At 41.8% G+C, this 24318-nt stretch overlaps 1 protein-coding gene across 1 annotated transcript; it reads right to left on the reverse strand.

Annotated features, from left to right (window-relative positions):
- Positions 1–10596: 10596 nt before the first annotated feature.
- Positions 10597–16181, reverse strand: GRP (gastrin releasing peptide). The gene is made up of 3 exons (XM_007421715.3): positions 15911–16181; positions 14253–14503; positions 10597–10983 (listed from the first exon to the last, which is right to left on the reverse strand). Exons 1-3 carry the CDS (start codon positions 16092–16094, stop codon positions 10930–10932), a joined length of 489 nt encoding a protein of 162 aa, XP_007421777.1. The 5' UTR covers positions 16095–16181; the 3' UTR covers positions 10597–10929.
- Between the last annotated feature and the right edge of the window lie 8137 nt (positions 16182–24318).

The raw sequence follows: 24318 nt of genomic DNA on the forward strand, positions 1-24318 counted from the left end.
CTGGAAACTCAGCCTTATGAGGAGAAGCTGAAGGAAATGGGTATGTTTGGCTTAGAGAAAAGTGAACTCTGTGGATAGGGGTGTATGGGTATGATCACATTTTTCAAGAAGAAGGAGAAGGAGAAGGAGAAGACCTGTTCTGTATCATCTCAGGATGGAGAACCCAATAATGGCTGGAAAATACAGGAAGACAAGGTTAACTAACAGTAGTTGAACTGTGGAAACTCTTACTCAGTAGGTAAGAGTTCCAATTGGCTGGAGAACTACATATAAAGATGCTTTAATGTTGACTGCAACTGCATGATCCTCTGCTCTCAACAGTCATTGTGTCAGGAGGATTCAAATTATCCATAATGGTTGGAGTAACAGCACTGCAGAGCTTTGCCCAACTCATCTTCTCCAACCCCAATCCTGAGGAAGTATTGCAATGGTTTCTCTATTAGCTTAGGCCCCCAAATTCTTCAAAACATTACAAGCTCTTCTACCAATTCTGCATACATCCACATCAGCCCTATGCAGGAAGAAGCTTTTCACCAGGTCAAAATATTTGTCTAGATTGGGACGTCTTCTGTAAACATATGCAGGCTGACCCTGAGCTACTGTAACCAGTAATGTACTGATACACTCCTGTGCAATTCCATTAGTGTGTGCACAACAAAAAGAAGCAGTAAAAGTGCTTTTCTATAAAAAATAATATAATATAGTACATACAGTATATTCTAATTCATTGCAGTTAGGCTGACTGCATTCTTCTACATACAGTACTGTAGTTCCATGGCAGTAAATTCTGTTGAACATAGTGGTGCTTGGTTCTCTGGTTGCATAAGAGATCAGGCAGCCTCTGCTGGCTGTAAGATAAACCCTAGTTATTAATGAGGAGTGACAGCAAACTTCTGAAGTTTAATCTGCTAGCAAGAACCTTATCAAGGAAAAAGGATCTTATTTAATTATTTCCTATTTTCTCTGATTTTTGTTGTTGGGGGTATCTTCAACTTCTTGACTCCTGGTGGTTGCCTGGTCAAATCCATGTAGTTTTCATGGAAACATTTTTGGAAGTGGCTTGCCATTGCCTTCTTCTTAGGGCTGAGAGAGAGTGACCGGCCCAAAGTCACCCAGCTGGCTTCGTGCCCAAGGCAGGACTAGAACTCATGGTCTCCTGGTTTCTAGCTTGGTGCCTTTAGCTACCACTCTACATCAAACGGGCTCTCTTCTCTGATTTATCCACGCTAATCTCTCACAAACAATGATATTATTTATTATTTTTACAGAACTTTTTAAAACTTCACTTGGGATCTCCAAAAAAAGTTGCTCAAAATGGTTCATAAAGTGTAAAAGTCAATATAGCCAATTTATTAAAGGATCAACAAAAACCCCTTAAAGAATTATAGCGACAGAGATAAAAATGAAGCAATAGCAGAATTAAAGTCTTGTTTAAAAGGCAATGTCAAAATAGAATTTTGAAAACCTCACTCAAAATTCACTTGTTAGAGCATCTGTGCACATAGAAAAGGGTGGAATTTCAATCATATGGCTGCACCCACCATCTTTGAACCCTCCCAACCACAGATGTACCAACCTGCAAATGACAGCATTGGGGGTGGGGGAAATCAACAATTTATTACTAATTATCATTACTAAGTAACACATTCCCACTGCGTTCAACGTTTAGGTTTCTTAGACATACCCGATGCTCACTTTCATATAACAAAATGGGCATAAAAACTAGTACAATCAGTACACAGACACAGGACAAATCTCATTTGATTTGTCTCCCCCTCAAAGGCTTGTTGAAAGAACCAGGCATTGATTGCTTTCCTGAATCTTAATAATGTTGGGTTAAGTCAAACCTCTTAGCAGATGCTCTTCTAGAGAAGCTGTCCACAACTGAGAAGGCCCACCTCCAAGAGCCCCGTAGATGACTTTCTTGAAGAGAGAGATCTTGGAGGGAGTCTGCTATTCCCAACCTAATTGGAGGATAGTAAACCAAGAAACTTTATCTGGGTCCAATTCTGTTCAAGGCAGCCACTGCCTTGGTGTTTTGAGAGGTAACCAAATCCTTGGTAGAACTGGCCCAGAAAACTCCTCAGGTGCCTTCTGGAAATGAAATGGATTCCTTAGGCATCTGGGATGGACCAATCAAATAGATCCATATTCCCTATAGAGGTTGGTTCACTGGTCAATTTCATAGCAATCAGAGAGTGATCTGACCATGACATGGGGCAGTTGTTAATGCCTGCCCCTCAGATCTAGGGCATGCCCCCTCTAATACCAAACAGAATCCAGGTAGAGTTATTTTGAGTTTCTTTGCCATGGTCTCCACTTTCCCAGGAGTGAATTCTCGTTTTTCCTTTAACAGTTCATCCATTCCTTCATCAAGGTTATCTCCACATTCCTTTACACCTCCTGAACGTCCAACCTTCTCTTCCACCTTCTTCCAATTCACTACTTCTAATCCCTAGTCAAAGCTCCTCTCCCATCTCTCTAGCAGTTGAGTCTGTAATCCTCTCTGTCTCTCACCCAGAGAAAGGGGCCACTTCTTCCTTCCACAAAAGTCCAACCACTTCCCTCTTTTTCCCAGTCTCACATTCCACCGACTTTCCTTTTACTCCTTCCACCATCCCCCACACTATAAAGCTCAGCCAATGCGTAAGATCGTCCTCAAGACCCATCCCAAGCTGAAACTTGGGGCCACCTTGCATGTACAAAAAAAGGGTGATGTTCAATCACACAGTCATGAATGCCATTTTTTTTTTATCCCCTCTCAATACATGCTCCTAATGCTAGTGAGTCTTGGCTTTTCAGATTCTAGAGCCACCTTTAACTCAGATGTCCAAGTGAATCATGAAATGCATATTAAAGGAGGCTCTCAGATACGAAAAGCTCTATATTTACAATCTGCTATTATAGCTTAGAGTGAAAACATTGGTGTACTGGGAAGAGGTGTATCACAGGAATAAGGTAAATGGAATTAATAAAGGTGCATGACTAAATTGTAAGGAGATGAGGAGATTCTTTTTAAAAATGTGTAATTAATGCAGGCCTCTGACTTTAGGCTTTTAATCTCCTGTAACTGGCGTTCCAAGGAATCAAAGAAGGAGCATTTGGCTGACCACAGAAAGTTATTTAAAAAAAAGTTTGGAGACAAAAATAACTTTTAGTTAGAACTGGGTGGATTGATTTAAATCATGGGTGTTTAATTTCATGTTCCTTCAGTTATAGCCTACGGTTTTAACTAAAGACATTTTAAAAATTTAAATCTTGCAAGTTTCATTTCAGAAAGGGCCAGGGAGAGGTTAAATTAGACTTTAGAGCAGGGTTCCTCAACCTTGGCAACTTTAAGACGGGTGGACTTCAACTCCCAGAATTCCCCAGCCAGAATTCTGGGAGTTGAAGTCCACCCGTCTTAAAGTTGCCAAGGTTGAGGAACCCTGCTTTAGAGCATCTTAAGGTTGTTATTATTAAACCAAATCACACACAAGAGATATCCCCAAACCCAGAAAGAGGCAATGCCTTTATGAGGAATGACCCATACTCCCCAAAACTATCATGACTTTATCCACACACGAAAAGCACTTTGCATTTTTGGAAAACATCCTCATTTTGCTGGCGACCTTTTCCCTTTTCATATCTCCCATTTTGCCAGTTTTGTTTCATTTGGTTCAGCACAGCCCTAAAAGCAGCTCTATCTTGAGAGGAAGAAGCGGGAGGAGAGAAACGGGCCTGTCTCAGCGTTACCATGTTGAAGACAAGAATCTGTGGCAGATCCGCCTGCCTTCTCCCTCAGTCCCCAGCTTACGATTTAGAAACTCTGCATTTTACATTTTTCCCCATTATCTCTGTTACCAGATTTAATGGGTCTGGAAGCCTTTTAAGTAAAACCTTCCCCTGCATCGCCCATCCACCCATCTCTGCCCATCCACCGACCCCCTTTCTCCCTCTCTTTTTTCAAGCGCAGGGTGCTTTACAGGCATTCGGGAAATTGTGGCAATTAACGCTTCTCATTAGAGGGAGAAGCGGGTTCACAAGGCCCTGCATTGTTTCTCGGGGGTGGGGAGGGCTCAGTAAAGAGTGGGGGACCTCTCCTTTCAGCATTTCCCACTCATTGTGGGCAGACAAAAGGAGGCCTCTAATTATATTTTCACAATCTGTGCGTATCTTTAAGGGGCCTGTCAAAAACAAGCTCGTCATCTTTGTTCAACCTTCATTCAGGGCCCTTTTTAACCTTAGCAATTTCTCAACATCCCTCCCCAAAGGGGCTTTGCAACAATGGGGCTTCCATTTGTCGACTGGAGGGCTTCTTTTGCCGATAATAATGGGAATCACTGTATTTTGAAAACAGCCCCCTTCGCTTTCCTTCACCTTCCAAGCCCTTCTGCCTTCTCCTTTCTCCTGTAACCAAGTCGACAAGCTCAAGGAGCGAGCAGACAATGCATTGCTTTGGTTGGTTTGGAAACACACAGGGAAAAAAGCAACTCAGTGAAGGACTTGGAAAACTAGTAAGTGTCTTTCAAAATGGAGGTGCAGGGGAGCCTGGCGGTTAAGGAAGTCCCGGGTTCAACTCCTCATTTGACAACAGAGCTTATGGGGTGGCTTTCGGCCAAGCCCTTTTTCTCTAGCAAACTAGGACCTTGCATTAAAAAAAAAAAAAAAAGGGGAGCAGAGATTTGGTTACCCAGCTGCAGACACCATCTTGACTTTTTTGACTCCCCCGGAGGACACGCCTCTAAGCAGTTAAAGAGAAAATCACCACCCGGCTGGCCCCTGACATCCTCTGCAACACAGCAGCCTTATAATTTTACATAGAGCTACAACTACTTAAGAAGCCACAATGCATGTTCCCAGCTTTTGTTATACCGCAAAACAAACCTGGTTTGTCCAGCATTTCCCATCCATCAACACATAAAAGGAGGGGAGGGAAGGATGCAGCCTTGAAAGTGTAGGACCACCTGGGACCCCCTCTAAAATTTACTAGTTAATATATTATTGAATGGGATAAAGAAAAAAAGGACTAAATTAAGGGGCAATATTTGATTAACTTGCATTTAATCAACTTTTTATTACAACACAATACAATTTAATGTTTGTCCTCATTTTCTCTTCTAACAGACATCAAATCTTTAAACACTTTTATTAATGTTAATGGATAGTTTTTAAAACTGACATTAGCTTTGTTTTTACCCTGATTTGCTTTTGTGTGGAAACCAGTTCAAGGGATTTGCCAGACTATCAATTAAATAAATGAATTACATGATATTAAACAAGCTAAGTGATAAATAAGTGACCTCAGTGTATTGGTAGGAAGTGAGCTGATTGGCTCCTATTGTAGCAGTCACCTGTTCCAGCTGCTTAATTATGCAATGCAGTCATTATACAATATACTGACCCCTTAGTGATTAATTCCTTCTGCACTGTCTAGTTGCTCACTGTAACACCATTTACAGGGTCATCTGGATCCTTAACCACTTTATTGGAAATTCCCCAAAGGTTTTAGACATCAGCTGCAACAGAAGTACAGAATGGTTACTATAATTTGATTCTAGGTACCTACTTGACAGTGGAAAAGTGGTTTTTCTTAGGTTTTCATGTGGCACTTATTAATTGCATTGTATGGTTTTATGGAGTTCCTTTTCCTTTTTAAAATGATTTTAGAATCTTTTAACGTTTTAAATAACTTGTAATCCACCCGGAAAATTTAAGTTGGTGGGTGAATGATAATAATAACAATGAGGAAAAAGGGAAGAAAACTGAAGAAAAAAGGGAAGGAGTGAGGAAATGGGACCACCATGCAGATGTGCTCCTAGAAGTATCTGTCCTCCATACTGGAAATAAGGGGGTGATTAAGTAAATGATGGAGTATGATGTGGGTGGAGTTTTGGTGGAACAGGTGGACTGATGTTCCTATGGAGGGGTATCACTTTAACTTTGCTACCACCAATTACAAAGATAAAAAGTAGTCCCTAAAATGAAATACAGTTTTATCTTTGAAGACTGGCATCTTGCCCTGGCCTTAATGTTTTGATGGAGCAAGTTGTGTAAATATTTTTATACCTAAAAAACAAGGACTTGCTTGCTTGATAAGCTTCAGATTAATACCCTAAGGTACCCTTTCCTCTTCTGAGATTTTATTTCTGCTTATGGTTCTGTTCTTAAAATTTCATCATTTTTATCTTGCATCCAAATTATGGATATACAGAAAACACTGGCCTATCTGAAATTGCAGGAAATCTTCCAACCAGAAATGCAATTGAATAATTTTTTAGCTATTCTTTAGAACAGTCTTCCCCAACCATGCTGTCTGGGAACTTTGGAAGTTCATGGCCTCCAGAGAAGGCTGATGTGGAGGTAAATTGGCCAAGAGCCTACAGGCTGAGCTAATAGGAATGGACATTGTAGAAGAACCAAGCCATCTACGGTAGCCAAAAGAAGTCAGATAGAAACATTTATGGCTAACAAATTTTATTAAAAGGCACAAGCTTTCATGAGTATTGATTTTAGGACTAGATAGATCAAGCAAGGGTATTAATCTGAAGCTTATCAAGCTAACCTCACCATTCCTTTCATTTCAGCTTCATATACTATTGCTTGTCCCAGATTAGAAAATCTTGTATGTGGAAAGAGAAATCTTTGACATGTCAGAAACATACCAAATAGAAACATGTTGGCTTCATTATGTCATTATACATAATGATTTAAATTCTCTCCTTTTTCCATGTCATATAAGGCTAAGACTACAAAGTTGAAGGAGATGCACTGAATTTGCACCCCAGAAAAGATCTTAACTACAATAGCATAGTTATTACTGGATATTCCTTGGTGGTAATGAAGCTTGACACACATGATTATAACATTTCGCAGTTTGATCATTATTATCATCACTACCCTGCTACTATTGCGTGCTTTACTCAACCAAGTTTGCACAACACATCAGAATAGGCTAAACTGGGATTGGATCATTTGTAATTTATGTATCGTGTGAACCCACCATTGATTCTTAAACTAACTACATAGGTTGTACAACATGCAGTAGTTGGCACTTTATAGAGGCCGATCAATCAAATAAATAAGGACTTTTATGTCACAGTAGAGTTTGGATTTAGCTTTTCTACTGCTGTGTGCAAAAATGATGTGTTAGCCAAGAGTGCCATCTGGTGGAATCCCAGAGACTGGCAGAGCACATGGAAGGGCCATATTCAAACTAGCCACATAAAGTTGTTTTTCTTTCATTATTGTTGAGTGTGTTGTCCCCCCAGAATAGTGCCTTACCTGCCAAGGAAGTAAACTGCTTGAAAACATTTTGCAGACTACTTTCAGTGAGTTAGCTCCCCACCATCTCCCTTTGCTAACGTACTGAGTGAAGTTTCTTCTCAGTGGCCTCTACAGTGAGAAAGGGATATGGGGCAGACCCTTCTGCCACCCCATATAAAGTGGACATCAGTGTGGATAAGAAGGGCTTCTCATGACGCTGTTAGCCTGGATTCATTGGCCAAAAGGGCCAACTTGCCCTTTTATTATTTTATCTGTTTCTTTCTTCGAGGACGGTAAAATAGGTCCTATCTCCAGGGCTTGCTCCTTGGTATAGCATTAACCAGGTGCTTATTTTCACAAGCAAAGCTTACACCCCCTGCTTCTGATATAAAAATCAAATCTGCAATAGCTCCAGCTTTTGGATAGTCATATTCATGCCTAGATTGGAAGAATTCAGCAGCCCTGGTCAGGACCATTGCTTGAACAGAAGGTTCTACTCAGGTGATTGGATCTTTTAATATTTGTTCTAGCTCTGCCCAATTTGGATATTTTGCCAGGCTACCTAAGACTAACCTGTTCCTTCCTTTGGAGCACATTAGGGAGGGACCAACCACAGACAATCTAAAGGCGATTTGTAGCTAACAACACTTTGGAATCCGAATGTTGGTGTACCTCATGGCATCCACAGAGGGACCACATTAGATAGAAACTCATTAACTGTTTATTCTGATTAATGACTCATATCATATTGGTTCTTTGATAATTATTTGTTATTGAATTGATTTTAAATATAGTTTTAAAGCACTAAATTGATGCTAGATCACTTCTTTAGGAGTAGTAATGTGACTTTGAAAATTGTATTCAGTTTTATACAGCTTTTAACCCCTCCTCCCTCCCTCCCTCCCTCCCTTCCTTCCTTCCTTCCTTCCTTCCTTCCTTCCTTCCTTCCTTCCTTCCTTCCTCTTTTTTGTTAACAGTTAAATATCTCTTAAATACAGTAATATGAAAAAGGGGAAAAGATGATTGCTTCAATCACATGGTTGCAACTGCCATCTTGCCTTTTTGGCCCCCACCCTCCAGATACCCCTGTACTTCACCCAATGTACAATTTCCCATCTCTTCTCCCCAGCATATACTCTGTCTATTCAGGCCTAAAAGGATGGTTTTGTATTAAATATAACTTAATAAACTTACATCAAGATATCTGAATTTCCCTATGGTTTACTTGACTATGTTTACATCAGAGGTAGAGAATCTTTACAGCCCAAATCTAGGAAAGATTTTGAGAGCTACACTCTAATTCTGATTTGATGGGGCCCAAATTAAAACCCACAGAGCCAAGTAGAAAGGCCCCCACACCCATACTTCCCAAAAGAGCATTGGTTTCTATTTTATTCATTTCCCCCCTACATGCTAAAAGTAAAAATGGCCTCAGTTGAAAAAGCTGATCCTCTACACGCCTACTCAAAAATGAGCCTCAATTAAATCCAGCTTATTTCCTGAAAAACATTAATTTGATTCTAACCTTACATTGGCAGGGAGAGATGTAGGACAGATCGGTTTTGACACAGTGCAGTCCTGTATGTTCCTTTTCAGACCGAGTCAAACTGAATTCAGTGAGGTTTATTCCCAAGGCAATGGGACTGCAGTCTTCTTGAAATGGAATCAAGGAACCTAAACACAGTTGTTCCACTGTGACTGAAAGAGGGGTTCAGGCCAGATCCAGTGATGCTCCTTGCATAACTTTTACAATTATTGTTTTAATTTGACATTTTAAAACTCACATGTGCTCATTTTGGAGAATTTCCCCCTTATTATATCACAGCTTTGGTTAATATCATTCCTATAACAAATCTTCTTCCTCCCTCTTTCATACTTCCAGATCACTGGGTTAAATCTACTCTTAATCATTACTCACTGAGTTCAATGAGAGATCAGTTAGTCAAGATGGAACCGAAGCCCCATTGATAGGAATGTGTCTCCTTAAATTATTTTAGATTGGATCTAATCCTTTATAGCTAAACTTGAATCCCTTTTTTCCAAAGAAAAAAGAAGAACCACACATTTTTATATCATTTCAATTCAGATTCTCTTCAGGGGCTTGTAGCTATGAAGATAATACCCCAAGGAGATTCTGATCTTCAGAATTCAGCCCAAGGTTAGTTGATTTAAATGGGTTCAGGTGCACCTAAATCTGTGTTTGATCAGGGCTAGCGTCAGCAGTTCCTTGCAAGTAAGACCAGAATTAAAATGTTGCAGTAATATGTTTTCTAAGAGGAACTGACTCTCCATTACATCTGGCTCAGTGCCCTCTAGCCTAGGGTTTCTCAACCTTGGCAACTTTAAGACCTGTGGACTTCAACTCCCAGAATTCCCCAGCCAGCATATGCTGGCTGGGGAATTCTTGGAGCTGAAGTCCACAGGTCTTAAAGTTGCCAAGGTTGAGAAACCCTGGTCTAGCCAGTCTTTTTTCCCTGACAGCCCATGTTCTCCTTCTGCCATGTTCAAGCTTATTAAGCTACTACTTGAAAGCTGTTCTTTTTTTAAAAACTGGAGCACTCACAACACATGCAAATTTCTCACCAGCAGGCTGACCCTTCCCTCTTATTTTTCAATGGCCTGCTTGGCATCCATTGCCATCAGTGTTATCCTCCACTTTAGAGCACCATTAAGAAGAGTGCTTTGAAATCACCATCAAGTTAGTTTGATTGATGGTCCATCTTGTTCATTGTTTCAAGGAACATGTAAGCAATCGTCTACATCGCAAAGTCAAGATCAGATCCTTCCCAAGATCATCTCAGATATAATTTGGGGGAGGCCAGTCCTCAAGGCTCTTTTTCCCAGTGACATCATCCAGTTCCCAGAAAGGAGCTACTTCAAAACACCAGAGCACTTCCAAGTGTTTTTTTCCTAAGGTAGATAACTGAAGGGCCTCCTAGCTTGCCTTTCCCATGACTTTTACCTTTAAGACAAGATGCCAGGCCAGAGAAATAGTTGTAGCAGCTGTAAATATGAGTCTACTGCCAATCACAAGGGGAGAATCTGCATTTATGCCTGGTGAAATAGATGGGTTAGTATGGAATAGACTTAGAACTAGATACTCCCCATCCCGTCTATCAATATGCAGATGTGAATCTAGGAGTAACGTTTTCTACTGTTTTACATGTTGTTAAACATGTTATTTATTTCTCAAGTTTGAGCCCGTATTTCTTTCCTCATGGAACTTAAGTCCCAATGTGCTGAATGTACCAAGATCAATTTAGTTTCAACAAGTTGGCTGCGTTATGTGCTCCGAGATCAATAAAAGTGCCAACTTTTTTTTTAAATATATATACTTATTTATTGTAGATGTTGAAATGCTAGATGATTGCAAGATAAAAGATGCGATGATTGAAGAGAGAAATGCAAAGTATTGTCAGAGAATTGGAAGACCCTTCATTGACAATTATGTACAACAAAGCAATTCAAGCAAGAAAAATGCTGCTTGGAAAGGAAAAAAAGCCACCGAAAAGCGTAGCCATTGTTAGGGGAACAAGTAAATAGGTTCTTTTACACTAAAGGGGAAAAAAATCTTGTTTTAACAGAAAAGATAATTGTTTAGTTATCATGTACAATAAAATGCTTATGAAACAATAGTCTCTTAAGGACATTATTCTATGTCTTCAGTGCAGGATGGCAGTCATTTCAACTGGGAGTGCTTTCCTTTTTATCCATTACTTGCAGCAGGAGCTCCATCATCTGATAGAAGAGAGAGAAAAAAAGAAGAATGTTTGGAGCACAATCTTGTCTAAAACAGTTTGGTTTTAATACATATGGGTGCTTGCAACAGGTCTTCCTCTTTATAAAAGCATGCTATTTCACACTCTTTAATGAGGGGTGAGCAACCTTGCAGCCTGAAGAGCCCTCAACCACAAAAGGAGTAGACTCTGAAGACCAAGTTTCTGCTGATCAGATGATCAGGTAGGCAAGGTAAGGCAAGATGTCCTCCACAGCCCTTGTAGTGAAGCTGAGTGATGTAGCTTCTAGCAACATCTAGCAATGGAAAGCATCTTCTTTACAGCAAGCTAGCTGAGGAGGTTTAGGACGTGCACAACCCTGTCCCCCAGGCAGACAGGGACTGGATGCTCTTACTGTTGTCTGCAACATCTGCTGCCCAATTTATCTGCAGCCCTCTGCTTAAACCAGTGTTTCTCAACCTCAGCCACTTTAAGATGGGTGGATTTCAACTCCCAAAATTCCACCCATCTTAAAGTGGCTGAGGTTGAGAAACACTGGCTTAAACACTGGCAGGGAACTGATTGCTGATGAGCAAATTTACTAAGATCAGTGTGATTCTGAACTCAAGAATAAGCAATCTTTTTGACCCTGAGGTCTCATTGGTTGCAGGCCTAGGAAGACCCCTTCTCCCCACCTAACACACCCACTGTCCCAGGATGCCTGAATAAACCACAAGTCTCCCCTTTCTCAGTGATGTATTTGAGAGTTACTGGTTTTCTATTCCAGCAATGCTGGCCAGGTGTTCCTCTTCCTTGGAACATCTCAAAACTAGAAGAAAGGAAGAAGATAGGTAGCACCCTTTCAGCTGATGTGGTACTGTCATGAACAGTAAATATAATCTCTAACTCCTCACCCTCCTTCCCACACTCTGATCATGGACTGCTTTTGTCGTGGAACAAACTAGAGAAATAAGTTAATAAAAAGGGGCTTTTTATGAGTGGAAGAACAGCCCTGGAGAGGTTTATGTGTGTGTGTTATAAATCAGAAGGAGTCTGGGAGCACTTTTTCACACTAACACATTTTATTAAAACACAGCTCACAAAAAGCTTGTGCCCTTCAGTAAAGTCTGTTAGTCTGAAACAGTGTTCCCAGACTCCTTCTGGTTTTTGGATACGACAGACTAACACAGCTGTCCTCCTACAATATCTCATATTTATTTATGTATCTCTACACATACTCTACCACAAATAACTTTGATTGAAAGCAATTGGCTTATATATAAAAATAGGGCCATGGTTTTTCAATACATTCCCCTAGCATTTATTCAGAATGACTTCCTAGATCTCAAAATATTATTTCATAATGTAAGAAGGATTCTCAGGGTAGTTAACAAAATATGAGACTTCATCAGAGGCCCAGCATGTGGTCTGAGAAAACCATTTTTCACACACAGGAACTTCCAATTAATGTCAAAGACATCCTAGGGCAACGTTAGAAAATTGCTAATAGAAGGAAAAGCAGGTAGGTATGTGTGTGTGGAATATAAACAGTTAATACAAATACACAAGGCCTGCCTTATACTGAATCAAAGAGTTTGCTCCCCCCTTGCTGAATCCTATCCACACTACCTAAGAGAAGGTCCCTAAGATTTATGACATGTCTCTTGTTGAAAGCTGATCTAACCCTTTTCTAACTACATCAGAGGTTATCACCACTTTTCAGTCAATTAACACATGCCCACTGCATAAAGTGGTTTCAAGAGGGTTTTTTCTTTTTCAATGTTGCATCAGTGACTCCATTGCACATGCCTGTATTATCCATCACAGTCCTCTTAGGAAAAGGCATGGTGTAGCTTCACTATGCACCTATTTAAAAATGTACTCATGGAAGAATTCTAATACAAATATTAGCCATTTTCAAATATTAGCCATTTTTAAAAAGTGTCCTTTAGGGGTGTGTTCAGTTCCAACATATCTGGATGGAACTAACTGGGGAAGACTGGTCCCACCCAGTTCAAAGGACCTCAGGCTGGAACACAACTTGATAGGTGATGCTGGACTAGCATTCAATCATCCAGGCAAAAGCATTTCCACAGCTTCCCCTTGAGAGAGTTCTCGCTTGGACCCAACCCCTAAGCTTTGTTTTGTTTTTTTAACAAACAAATATGATATTTGGAAATCTAATTGCTTGTCAACATCTGCAAAGTTATGACCCTGGAATCTGAGTCCCATTGTGAAAACCAAAAGTTCACCATCCCCCACTTTGCACCAGAACACCTTCCTAAACTTCAAATCTGGCAAAAATCCAGAAGGACGCATCTGTGTAGAATGCAGCTATTGCTCTAAATGCTCTAGTTGGACTTGCTAGTATCATCTGAGTAACCAAGGATACTTTTGGAAGAAGAGACTGCTCCCGGATAACCACAGAGATGGCCCTCAGACAATGGTTTGAGGATATAATTTTTTAATACCATCATCGTTTCTCTTCTATTCAATAATTTCAGAATCCTAAAGTGAAAAGGGATCTTAAAATTCATATAGTTCAGCCCCATACTTAATGCAGGCTCTATCTAGCTTCTATTTAATATTTCCAGTGAAAGGCAACCCAGCCTCAATCAGTTAATAAGATTCCTCTAATATTTAGCCGAAATCAGCTTTCCCTTCCCACAATTCCCTCCCTCTCAATCTAGTCTTGCTTTTAGGGGAGCCCAAAGCAGCAGTTACATCACACAATTCCAATCTGTTGAGTAAATGGCCAGAGAATTTCAGGAGAAAATCGTTTCAACCTTCTCTCTCTCTAATATGGAATGAATATGGCCAACAAGAGGTATCCTTCTGATGCCCTCTTTGGGACTTCATTGGCATGCGGGAAGCCAATGAGGACAACCCAGTGAAAGAAAGGACTGTGGAGTCCTCGGTGCTCTCTGAGCTTGGTTGTTTGCTTGCAGACGTTTTATTATCCAACTAGGTAACATCATCAGTGCATCAGTGCAGTAACATCCTCAACATTTGGAAGTCTTGGTCACCTCACAACTAAGCAAGTGCAGGAACAGGACATTCTTCCTTTGTCACTCCTCCCAGAAGGATTTCTCTGAAATCTTTTTCTCCTAAGAAAGAATTTCTAAAGCAAATTTTCATCAATCAGAATGAGGACTGGCAGGAGGAAAAAAAGATAATGTTTCTGCTTGGCACACCTTTTCATAGCAAGCAAACTGAACGGAAGAGCATTGGATGAAATAACTAGAATGCAGGTCAAAGAATATCAGATGGGGTTGTGAAAGCCCCACTTACGTCTTTGAAGCTGCTGCTTTCCTCTGTCCCCCAAACATTCTTGGCAGAAAATGGCAGTTCTTCCCGGAGAACCTGAGTGCTTTGATCTTCACTATCTTCCATGCGCTTGAGCAGCTCCTTGAAGGATTCATCCTGCTGCAAATAGCTGCCCAGCTGTTTGACATTATCTGGCAGCAAAGAGAAGGGCATCTCTTGCCGCTCTTCATATATATAAGGAAAGTCTCCGGTGCTCTTTTTCCCCATGAAATGACCTGCAAGAGGAAAGAACATGCCGTGAAATTAGTGTCAATTGGGACATCTGTGTCCTTTTTGGATCTGGAGACCATTGCATCCAAGTTGTTTGGCTTGGAACAATTCAAGCAAGCAGAATGGCTGAAGTTCCCATGATGGGTTCTCTATTCTGCTCTTCTGCAAATGTCAAATACAGTGCAGAACATGGTCATCTGTTTGGCAATAACCCCACTTTCCTTTTAGCAAGAAAAAGCAACTTTCTAGACTTCATATACACCCATATGGATGTGGGGTGATGCTTAGTTAAATCTCAGCAGCCAAAACCGGGGCTTGCATGCTCCTGGCATTTTCTATGACAAGCAGAAGAGGAATAAAATCATTATGAATAATAGGCAACATTCGATTGATTATGACTGCAGTAGAATTCACCTTTTCTTGATAGGCAATTTATTTTCATGGAGAATATGTTTGTGATCTTTGCTTTAATATTGACTAATGATGCTTCTAATCTTAGTTAGATTTGCCATCAAAGTAAATTCCTAGTGGTAAATTTCTGGCAATGCTTAGAGAATGGGATATCTCTGCCTCTACCTTCCAGCTCCTTCTTCCTGAATCTTCCTCCTTCCCTTTCTTTTTCCCAATCTACGGCCTTTCCACAAAACACTTGTAATACAAGCAAACAAACTTAAATTAGCAATTGGAAAGAGTGAATATTGTAGTGAAGAATTTGCTTCCCAATCTCCAGGAATTCTGTCTACTGCAGTCCAAACACATCTCATTTATTTTACATTTTTGAATTATTTTTATCATTGGAGGCAGCAGAGCGTGCCACTGCTGACAGTCTTCTGATGTGCATCTTTGCTGTTTTCTGTTGCGGCTTTCCGCTGTTCATCCTTTCGATGCCTCCCTGGCTGCCCAAACTTTAAAAAGCCCAAGGGGACAAGCTTCTCCATGACCTCTTGCCTAGGGATTTAAAGGACAACTGGGACACCAGAGAGGCATGGATGTGGAGTTTTACAGGCATACCACAGAGGATGGGAAGGCTGGTGGTGGGGAATTGGAAGGAAAAGGAAAGCCACGGCAAGGATGGGGGGAAACAGCCCACTTTTCGAAGACTGGGGACACATATGGCAAGTTCCCATAGTCTGGCATCCAAGCTCGTTTTTCCCAACCGGGGGCTGGCTGGGGAAAAATACAGTCCTAGCCTTCCTGGAGGCGCCTCCAGGTCCGGAAAACAATCCTTTCCTGTGCTCAAACCTACTTCTCCAAGATGCCCGCACTGGCTTCCTCGCCCTCTGCCGAAACGAAGACTGTATGGGCCTCGGGGCAGAGCCGCGCATTTTGGAAGCAAGAGCGTGGTTCGCCGTTCCTGGCCAAGCGAGCCTCCCGGGGAAGCCCAGCCAGGGCGCCGGAGGACCCTCACTCACCCACTGCCCAGTGGCTGCCTCGGGGGTAGATCTTGGCCATCGGGGGCGCTTCCTCGACGCCCTGCAAAGAAGCCGCGCGGCCGCCGCGCCCTTGCAACAGCAGCGCCAAGGCGAAGAGAGCCAGGAGCGGGAAGAGCTGCCCGCGGGGCTTCGGCAGCAGCTGGAAGGTCTCCGGGCGGGCCATCGGGCGGCGTGGAGGGCTTTCGCGGGGCAGAGTCCGCCGAGCGCTTGGTCGAGAAGGGCGAGACTAACAGCGGTGCCCACCGGTCGAAGCCTGAGTGCGGCGCTGCTCGGTCTCGCCGGCTGACCCGCCTTTATATGCCGGCTGGGCGAAGTGTCAGCAAAGGTCAGGCACGTGACGCCGCCCTCGGGGAGGGCACTCCAGGATCTGGGGGCCGAGAGGCGCGCCTCCGCCTTCCTGACTGGCTGGCCCGGCGAGCGGTAGCCGAGCCCACCTTCTCCCGCCGCGCGCCCTTCGCTCTCCGGGGCTTCGACGTCCCGCGCCGGCCGTTGGCCCCGCCGTCCCGCTTCCAGCCTGGCTCTGACCCGTTCTCCCGGGAACGCTTTCAGTCCCGCCGACGGGCGCGCGACGAAGCCCCACTCCGACGGGCAGGGCAAGGAAAGGGATGGGGGGCCTCTCCGGAGCTTCCGTCCAGCCGCGACGCCGGCGGCTCGCCTCAGTCGCTCGGACCGCAAAGCTGCCCGGCTGCCGTGCCTGCAGCCCCGGGCCGAGGCTGTGCGGGCTCCGAGGAGGCCCTCCGGGGATGGGACGGGACGGCGCCCCCAGCTGGGTTCCAAAATCAGGGGGAGGAAGCCGCGCCCCGGCCCCGGGAGCAGCAGTAGAGGCTCCTTGGGGACTCTGGGAGGAAGCCCAAGGGGACCTGCAAACCAGGAATCCTGGGGAAAGTAGACCTCTGAGTCGGTAAACCTGGTCACAACTCCCTCCTAAATGGAAAGAGTCCCTTTGGACATTTTTATTTCTTTATTAAATTTATCTCCGCCCATCTCCCCCTGATGGGGAACTCTGGGCGGCCCACATAACCCATAAAACAATAAATATATGTAAAATTACCGGAAACATAAAAACTATGCAAAATGCTACTAAAAGAAAAGAAAAAGTCCAAGAGGCTGATGGTTTTCAGAGCTGCAGATGAGGCCTCTAAGGGGCTAGCCACCCCCACATGTGCCAAGTGGTATCCCACAACCACTCACTCTATGCATGACCAGTAATACCGTATTATAATTTATGTATTTAAATTGATTATAGCCGCCCTCTCCCATAGACTCTGGCCTGCTTACCAATACAAATACAAAACAGTTAAAAACATACAATTTATTAAGAGTTGCAGAGACAGCCTAGCCTCCTTTCCACCCCCAGACACTTCAGACTGGCAGTAAAATGTTAAGGGGCGTCCCCAGCTTGATGGCCAGGTGGCAGAACTAGCAAGGGGATTCCCTGGATGAAGTTCCCGAGATCTGCTCAGGTGGGATCCACGATATTGTGCGGAGGGAACAACAGTCTTGACTCACCTCAGGACAATTTCATTCCAACCCACATGTGTTCCAACCCACTTCTTGTCTGTTCTAGTAGTTCTTCTCATGGTTAATCTTGCACTTAATGTTTTGGGCTTATTTTTTTGCCAAGGACATGCCCTGTTGAATTGCCACATTTCAAAATGATCTATTTGGAACAGGCACCCAACTGGAGTGCAATCTGCATGTCATGATAGCATCTTCCTTGCCCATTCCCTTTCTTCACCAGAGGTCTAGTTGGAAGCCCCTGATACTTTCTGATTAGGAAACACGCGATGCTTCCCCACTGCCTGCCCTTCATTCATGTCTCATCCCCTGTTTTCATTCAACCAGCTAGTTCTACAAAGCAGGGATCGCTGAGAGTGAAACGTGGCTTACTGTGTCTAAAGGAAAGTCCCTTTCCCCCTCTGCATTTCAGGAGCCTCCCACCCCCCCATGAATGAAGTGGGAATCTTTGTTTTCCCCCTGTGGTTGGTGAGACTTGATAAGGCCGGGGACAACCGTCCCCTTATCAAAGCAGGGGAAGGGGCTTTTTATTTGTGGACTTTCCGGCACTGATAACCAGATATTCTTGCCTCTGATTGATGAAGCCCTCTGACTCCCTTATTGTAGCTTGCATACTTGGATATGCCTGCAGCCACGGAGAGATAGTGGGGAACACTCCGGCAAACACCCACCGTATGGTCTGTTGATGTCCAACATTATCCAGTTTTCTAAATGCATCTTTTATTTTTCTGCTCCCCTTCCCCCACCAACACATGCCTCTTTCTGCACACAAACCCACAACATCTTGCTCTGAAAAAGAATGGAGGGGAGAACCTGACAGTATCTTTGCTACACACGTTGTTTCCCTTCTTAAATCTGCACTGCCAGCTTCTGATCTGTATTGTGGCTGTGGTCCAAAGTTCTACAAAGTGGATACACAGCACATCCGTTCCAGTCAGGGGCTGACTGATCGTGCCTGCAACTTTGATGGTGCACTGGGTATATAAGACATCTTATTTATCCTAACTCTGCCTGTTTGATTTTCTCACTACTAGAGCAGTGAAGAACATTGAGCCTGTTTCTGGTTGGGGTGGCATTAGCTGCTTTCTTTCTAAATTCTGGAAGTTGTGAGAATTTTCACTCCTTTTTTTCCCAGTGTTATTCAGTGCATGTCTCCATAAATGCTACTTCAGGTTGATTAACCCATCCAGTCAAGAATAATGAATAGGATAAGATCTTGATGCCATATTGTGATGTCAGTTCTATAGGTTGCAGAGACAGAGAAAGAATGAATTTCTTCTCCCATTTCCATCTCTATCTTTTACACATCCCCAGATCTGCTTCAGAGCATTGGGGTTCTTCAGAATCAGATTTGGGGCGCACTGCAGAGTACAAAGACAAAGTGAACATACATTATCTTGCTTTACTGATACGGAATGTAGGTCATTCTCTCCCTTGATTAAACCCTTGATAAATCCCTTGATTTAGAAATTAGAGTACTATTTAAATACAAAAACATATAACAAATGCTATCATTCTACACTGAACAAAGCATGGGTAGATGGGTATACAAAATTATTTTCGTATTTATCACAGTCAATCATTTCCTCTTACAAAGCTTATGTACAATATAGAGAAGTCAACAAAAAATGTTAGTGCATTGTTAAAAATGTATCTCTTTTCCTTTGTGACACTTGTTCAAAATGTGTTCATATCCAAAGGTGAGCATTCTGAGTTTTGACACACTTGGATGCCTAGTTTTAGCAATATGTCACTCAAGTTGCATGGATCAGGAAGACATTAATCTGTTTTAATTTCTATAATCACATTGCCTTAAAATATTTTTATTCCTTTCCTTTATATTTTAACTGAATAGGATTTATTCTCTATTAAGGAAGAACTTACAAAAGTAAGAGAAAGTATCTTCTTGTTTGTTTATTTATATATGTATAATATAAATTTAAAATATAAAAAGTTTTCTGGTAGATTTAGGCTAAAATAATATAAAGACAAAAAATGACAACCATAATCAGTGTGCTTTCTCTCTCTCTTTCTCTCACACAAAGGACTCCATAAAAATATTTAAAACCGTTCCTCCCACCAGTGTATGACTCTGAACATTATTGAAATAAATGTTGAATCTAAAATGTAAAAGTGTAAATACAGCTTTAGGCTGCATGAACAGAAGTACTGATTCCAAGTCATGAACTCATTCTGTGTTCAAATTGTGCGCACCAGATTTTAAGAAAGATTCATAGATGTTGGAACTGGTGAAGGGAAGAGCAATAAGGATGATCAGAAAGTTAGAGATGAATTCTTGTGCGGAGGAGAGGGAAGGGAAGGGAAGGGAAGGGAAGGGAAGGGAAGGGAAGGGAAGGGAAGGGAAGGGAAGGGAAGGGAAGGCATTTAGGCTTAAGAATTTGGAAAGTGTTTCATTTTTCCAACTAGACATAGAAGGCTCTAATGCTGGGAAAGGTGGAAGGAAAGAGAAGAAGAGGATGACCAGCAGCAAGGTGGATGGACTCAGTTACAGTGACAATGGATGCACCATTAGAAGATTTGGAAGAAGAGATTAGGGATAGATTTTTATGGAGAAAATCTATGTGGTTGCTAGGAGCCGACAACAACTTGATGACACAGAATCAATCACTCATCTAAATTGGGGCTTCAAAAACTCATTGGAATGGCTGGGGGAGTATTTCTGCAATATCTATCCCAACTTTGTGTGCAGAGATAAAGAACCAGATGGTATCCTTGGATCATAGGTGGGAAAATATTTTCTCCAGGAGGTTTGGCAACCAATGCAATAAGACAGAGATAATATCTGTAGCTGTGCACCTGCCAAAAACAAAGAGATACTTGCCCAGTTATGCTAAAGGGAAATGCAAATTCCCCCCTCCCTCCTTATCCACAGAGGAAGCTTTTAAAATATCCCACAGATATACAATATATAAGGCAAAGGTTAGGAAAAAGGATCTCTGGCTGAAAACACATTTTTACAAAGGGCCAATGCTCAACCTCTGGTCGGTAGGTGTGCTATTGTGTAATGGCCTTCCCCATTTTTCTTTGCTTGTCAGAAAATGAGGTAGTCGAGGAGAAGGAACAGTGTGTGCAACTCTAATGCTTTTGCTGGCCATGCCCACCCTGAAAATTAAAATTGATATTCAAGAGACAAGCTATTGGGATCATGAAGTAATTGATCTCCTGTTTGGTAACTCATGAGAAAACCATCATTATTTGATGGCTGCAATGTGATGTGGAGAAATTGGTAAATTTCATCACAAACGTGGGGAAGAACCAGGTAACTTAACATTCTTTAGACTCAGAACTGGCATTCCTTATTTGACTATGTATTATGCTTTCAGAAAAAAGGCAAGTAAGTAAAAGTTTCTAGTTAACTATGATGCTGCTCTAATTTGTAACTTTTGCAAATCCAATGCACATGGTTAATTTATGGTTCAATATATTGTGCAAATCTAAGAAAACAGGTTAACTCAGAATTAATTGAACATATTTATGAATGCAATCTCTTTCTCTGTGTGTGAATAAGTTATTGTGTGTAATGACACGTTTGTGTATACTGTATCCTTTCCAAGAAATAGAGAATGAATAGCATTTTAAACTGGATGAGACATTTATGTACCCAGTTAATTTTAACTTACTGGTAAGTTTCAGATATATTACAAATACAGGTAGTCTTCACTTACTGACTACTTCATTTAGTGACTGATCAAAGTTACAATGACACTGAAAAAGTAACTTTATGACCAGTCCTTGCATTTATGACCTGCATGGTGTCTCACAGTCACATGATCGACATTTGGGCACTTCACAACCAGCAGATATTTACAACTGTCACAGTGTCCTGCAGTCACATGTTCATAACTTGGGCGCTTTGCAACTGTCTTCCAACAAGCAGAGTCAATGGAGAAGGCAGCAATAAAAACAGAAGTTGTAGTCACGTGATGTCTCGCTTAATGACCGCAGGTGATTTCCTTAACAACCATGTTGGAAGTGAGGTTGTAAGCCCGTCACAGTCATGTGATGTCTTGCTAAAACAATCACAGCAGAAGTGACGTAAGCCCGTCATCATCACGTGATGTCTCACTTAATAACCTCAGATGCTTTGCGATGGAGTTGCCGGTCCCATTGTGGTCACTAAGTGAGGACTACCTGTATATGAATAAACAAATAAATTTCTTATCTTTGTAAGTTCTCCTTTAATAGAGAATAAATCCTATTTGGTTAAAATATAAAAAAAGGAAATAAAAATACTGTAATGGCAATGTAGGATGAAGTGGTAGTTGAGAAAAATATATACTAAGAAATTAATTGTAATGAATTGGATCCAAGCTAAACAACCCCATTCAGCCATGTTGAAATCTGAGATTCAGTTTTGAATCACTGCTAGGTAACATTTGAAAGCTGACTTTGCACACTGGTCTCCCTTAAATTTCAAACTGTGGGTAATTTAATTTAGATAAAACCCGGTAGCCCAATGGCCCCAGGTTTTCAAACAAGCAAATGAAACATCACTAGGGGTGGGGAGAGAATTTAGAGAGGGGAATGGTAGATGGGGAAAGCTTAAACCTCCCCCCTCTTCCCGTTTTTCTGTGGCTTAAATTCCTCCTTCTAGCAAGTCAAAATACCTTGTAATTTAACTCTTCTGCTCAGTGAATAGCAGCCTAACTCCTGAAAATTGACTACTGCTTCACATGTTCTGTGGGGATTACCATGTATTGATTCTTCTTATTAGATTTATCTTCTTCAGGCTCTTTCAATATATTTTTTGGATCAGAACTTTCTGTCTCTAAATTATGTTCAAGTTGATACACAATTTGGAAGGGCAGAAGCTTCCCAACTCTCATGGTAATCCATAGTTAGGTTCCAAATATACAAATGTAGAAATAGGCATGACCTCCCTTCTCAACATTGGCAAAATCTCTTCCTTTATGTGTTCCATTCCCGGTCAAAGCTAGGTGGTTGCTAGGAGTCGGCAAGAGAGAAAACTCAGCAGCGGGTATTCAAGATAAGATATTTCCCAGTAATGAGGAGGAAACTTCCAATGAAACAAGCAACTTAATGGCAAGACATATTGATGATCAGTTGTGAACAGTGGGGGAAAAATACCTACGCTAGAAGTGGCATGGCATCTCAGTTTGTCTCCTTAATTTTGTTTTGCAAAGCAGGTGTATGTTGGGAAGGGGGTCTGATCCAGATCAGGGCCAGCAAGTAGAAGTGGAGTTAACCCTTCTCCAATGGGCTTTAAAAAAAAAAAAACTTAAGTTCTCCCGTTTATCAAAAGCTAATGGTCAAATACAAGTAAGAATGGAAGAGCTAGGGGCCAAAAGAGTAAATGGGTGGGTGGGTGGAAGAATGGCTAGCTGGCAGAAATCTTAGAAATTGTCAATCCCATTGTGGCTTAGAATGTAAACCTGTGAAGGGTCTCTTCTAGGTTTATACATCGGTGTGGATAGTTCAAAGCCAGGCATTTCTGGAACAGCAAAAAGCATAAAAGAAAAAAAATGGATTAAATGATGTAAGGTTTTCAGTTGAAAGAGGAGCACAAAGCAGTCAACAACTCAGTAGATGTGATCTGGGATTAGTAATTTAAATAAATAATTTAAAAGATATTTTAACCACGTTATGTCAGGTGCAAATATGTCTATTGGACATCAAGATGATGCATAGACAGGATATATGATCTGCCACGTTTGGAGAATGGTGCAGTAACATGTCAATCGTTATGCCAAGATTAGCAGTAAACTCTCTGTTTTTTAGCTCTTTTGAATAGTTCTCAGAATATAGCTCTTTGCTGGCACTTTGGAGGAGAAATCTTAGGGCCATCATACATGTTAAAGCGTTCTGTTGCGATTGCAATTATCTGGAGAAGGTTCCGCAGATCACTCAGAATGGAAGGAACCCTTCTGGCTGCAAAAGGTGATCTGAGCAGCGACGGGATAATTGAATTGCTATTCTGCCAGCACTGCTACTGTATTTTTCTACCCTCCCTCTTTTCAAAAGGCATTGCATCTCCCTCTTTTCAAAAGGCATTGCATCATAACCTTAATTAGCTAGAAAGCAACATCACTGAATCAGACAACTTGATTAAATCCAACACTGGTTAAATCCTCATCACTTCCCCCGAGCTCCAGATAACTGTATCTAGAAAACTACATGCAGTTTTGTGAAAAAGTCTTCACCCCTTTGCCAGTCTTTGCTACTGAATGCTACTGAGTGTCATGTGGGTCCTACTAATATATAAAGGGAGTCTGAGGGAACAAATTACAGTAAAGTCTGACACTGTGATGAAGCTCTTGTGACGTTCACAGAACCCTAATATTTTTTACTGAGCTGCGGGTACATGTACCAACTATGTTCACAGTAGTTATTGCCTTCATTTTACTTTCTTCAACTCAATCAGAGTAAGGGAACGGTATGATACTGAGTTGTCATATTTACAAGGTCTCCATTAAAAAAGCAATTTCCAAATAAGAGTTTGAATTTGTTTGACTATAACATTTAAGCCTTTAAGTGTACTTAACTGGATTTCAAAGATTCACTCCAAAAAATGTTTTAGTTTTGCTTTGTCAAGCTACTGGAAAATGAATCTCTGGATATTTATACATGAAATAAAATTAGCATAACATAATACTTTACACACAGCAATCCTACGTTCTGGGGTGGACCATTGCTGTTCAACCTTCTAGTTGTTTCTCCCTATCTCTGTCCTGGGCTTGTTTCCTGCATTCTGTTTCAATGGAAAGAAAAACATTTAGAAGAACCAAATCACTGCTCCCCCAGCCATGGAAATGGAGAAAGGCAGGAGGCAGATCATAACCCCTCCCCCAACTCCAGTTTGGTCCATTCCTTCTCCCTCCCTACCTCAG

Source organism: Python bivittatus, unplaced genomic scaffold (assembly GCF_059951505.1).
Source record: "Python bivittatus isolate LINGU-HERP-01145 unplaced genomic scaffold, Pbiv_v1 ctg000570_np1212, whole genome shotgun sequence".
NCBI classification, from domain to species: Eukaryota; Metazoa; Chordata; class Lepidosauria; order Squamata; family Pythonidae; genus Python; species Python bivittatus.

What these genes read in the sequence shown, in the direction of transcription:
- GRP (XM_007421715.3), bottom strand. Translation starts at nt 16,094, where the DNA reads ATGGCCCGCCCGGAGACCTTCCAGCTGCTGCCGAAGCCCCGCGGGCAG. An exon ending in AGGCAGCCACTGGGCAGTGG is followed by an intron (nt 14,504 to 15,910) that starts GTGAGTGAGGGT and finishes TTCCTCTTGCAG; the next exon opens with GTCATTTCATGGGGAAAAAG. An exon ending in AAAGCAGCAGCTTCAAAGAC is followed by an intron (nt 10,984 to 14,252) that starts GTAAGTGGGGCT and finishes CTCTTCTATCAG; the next exon opens with ATGATGGAGCTCCTGCTGCA.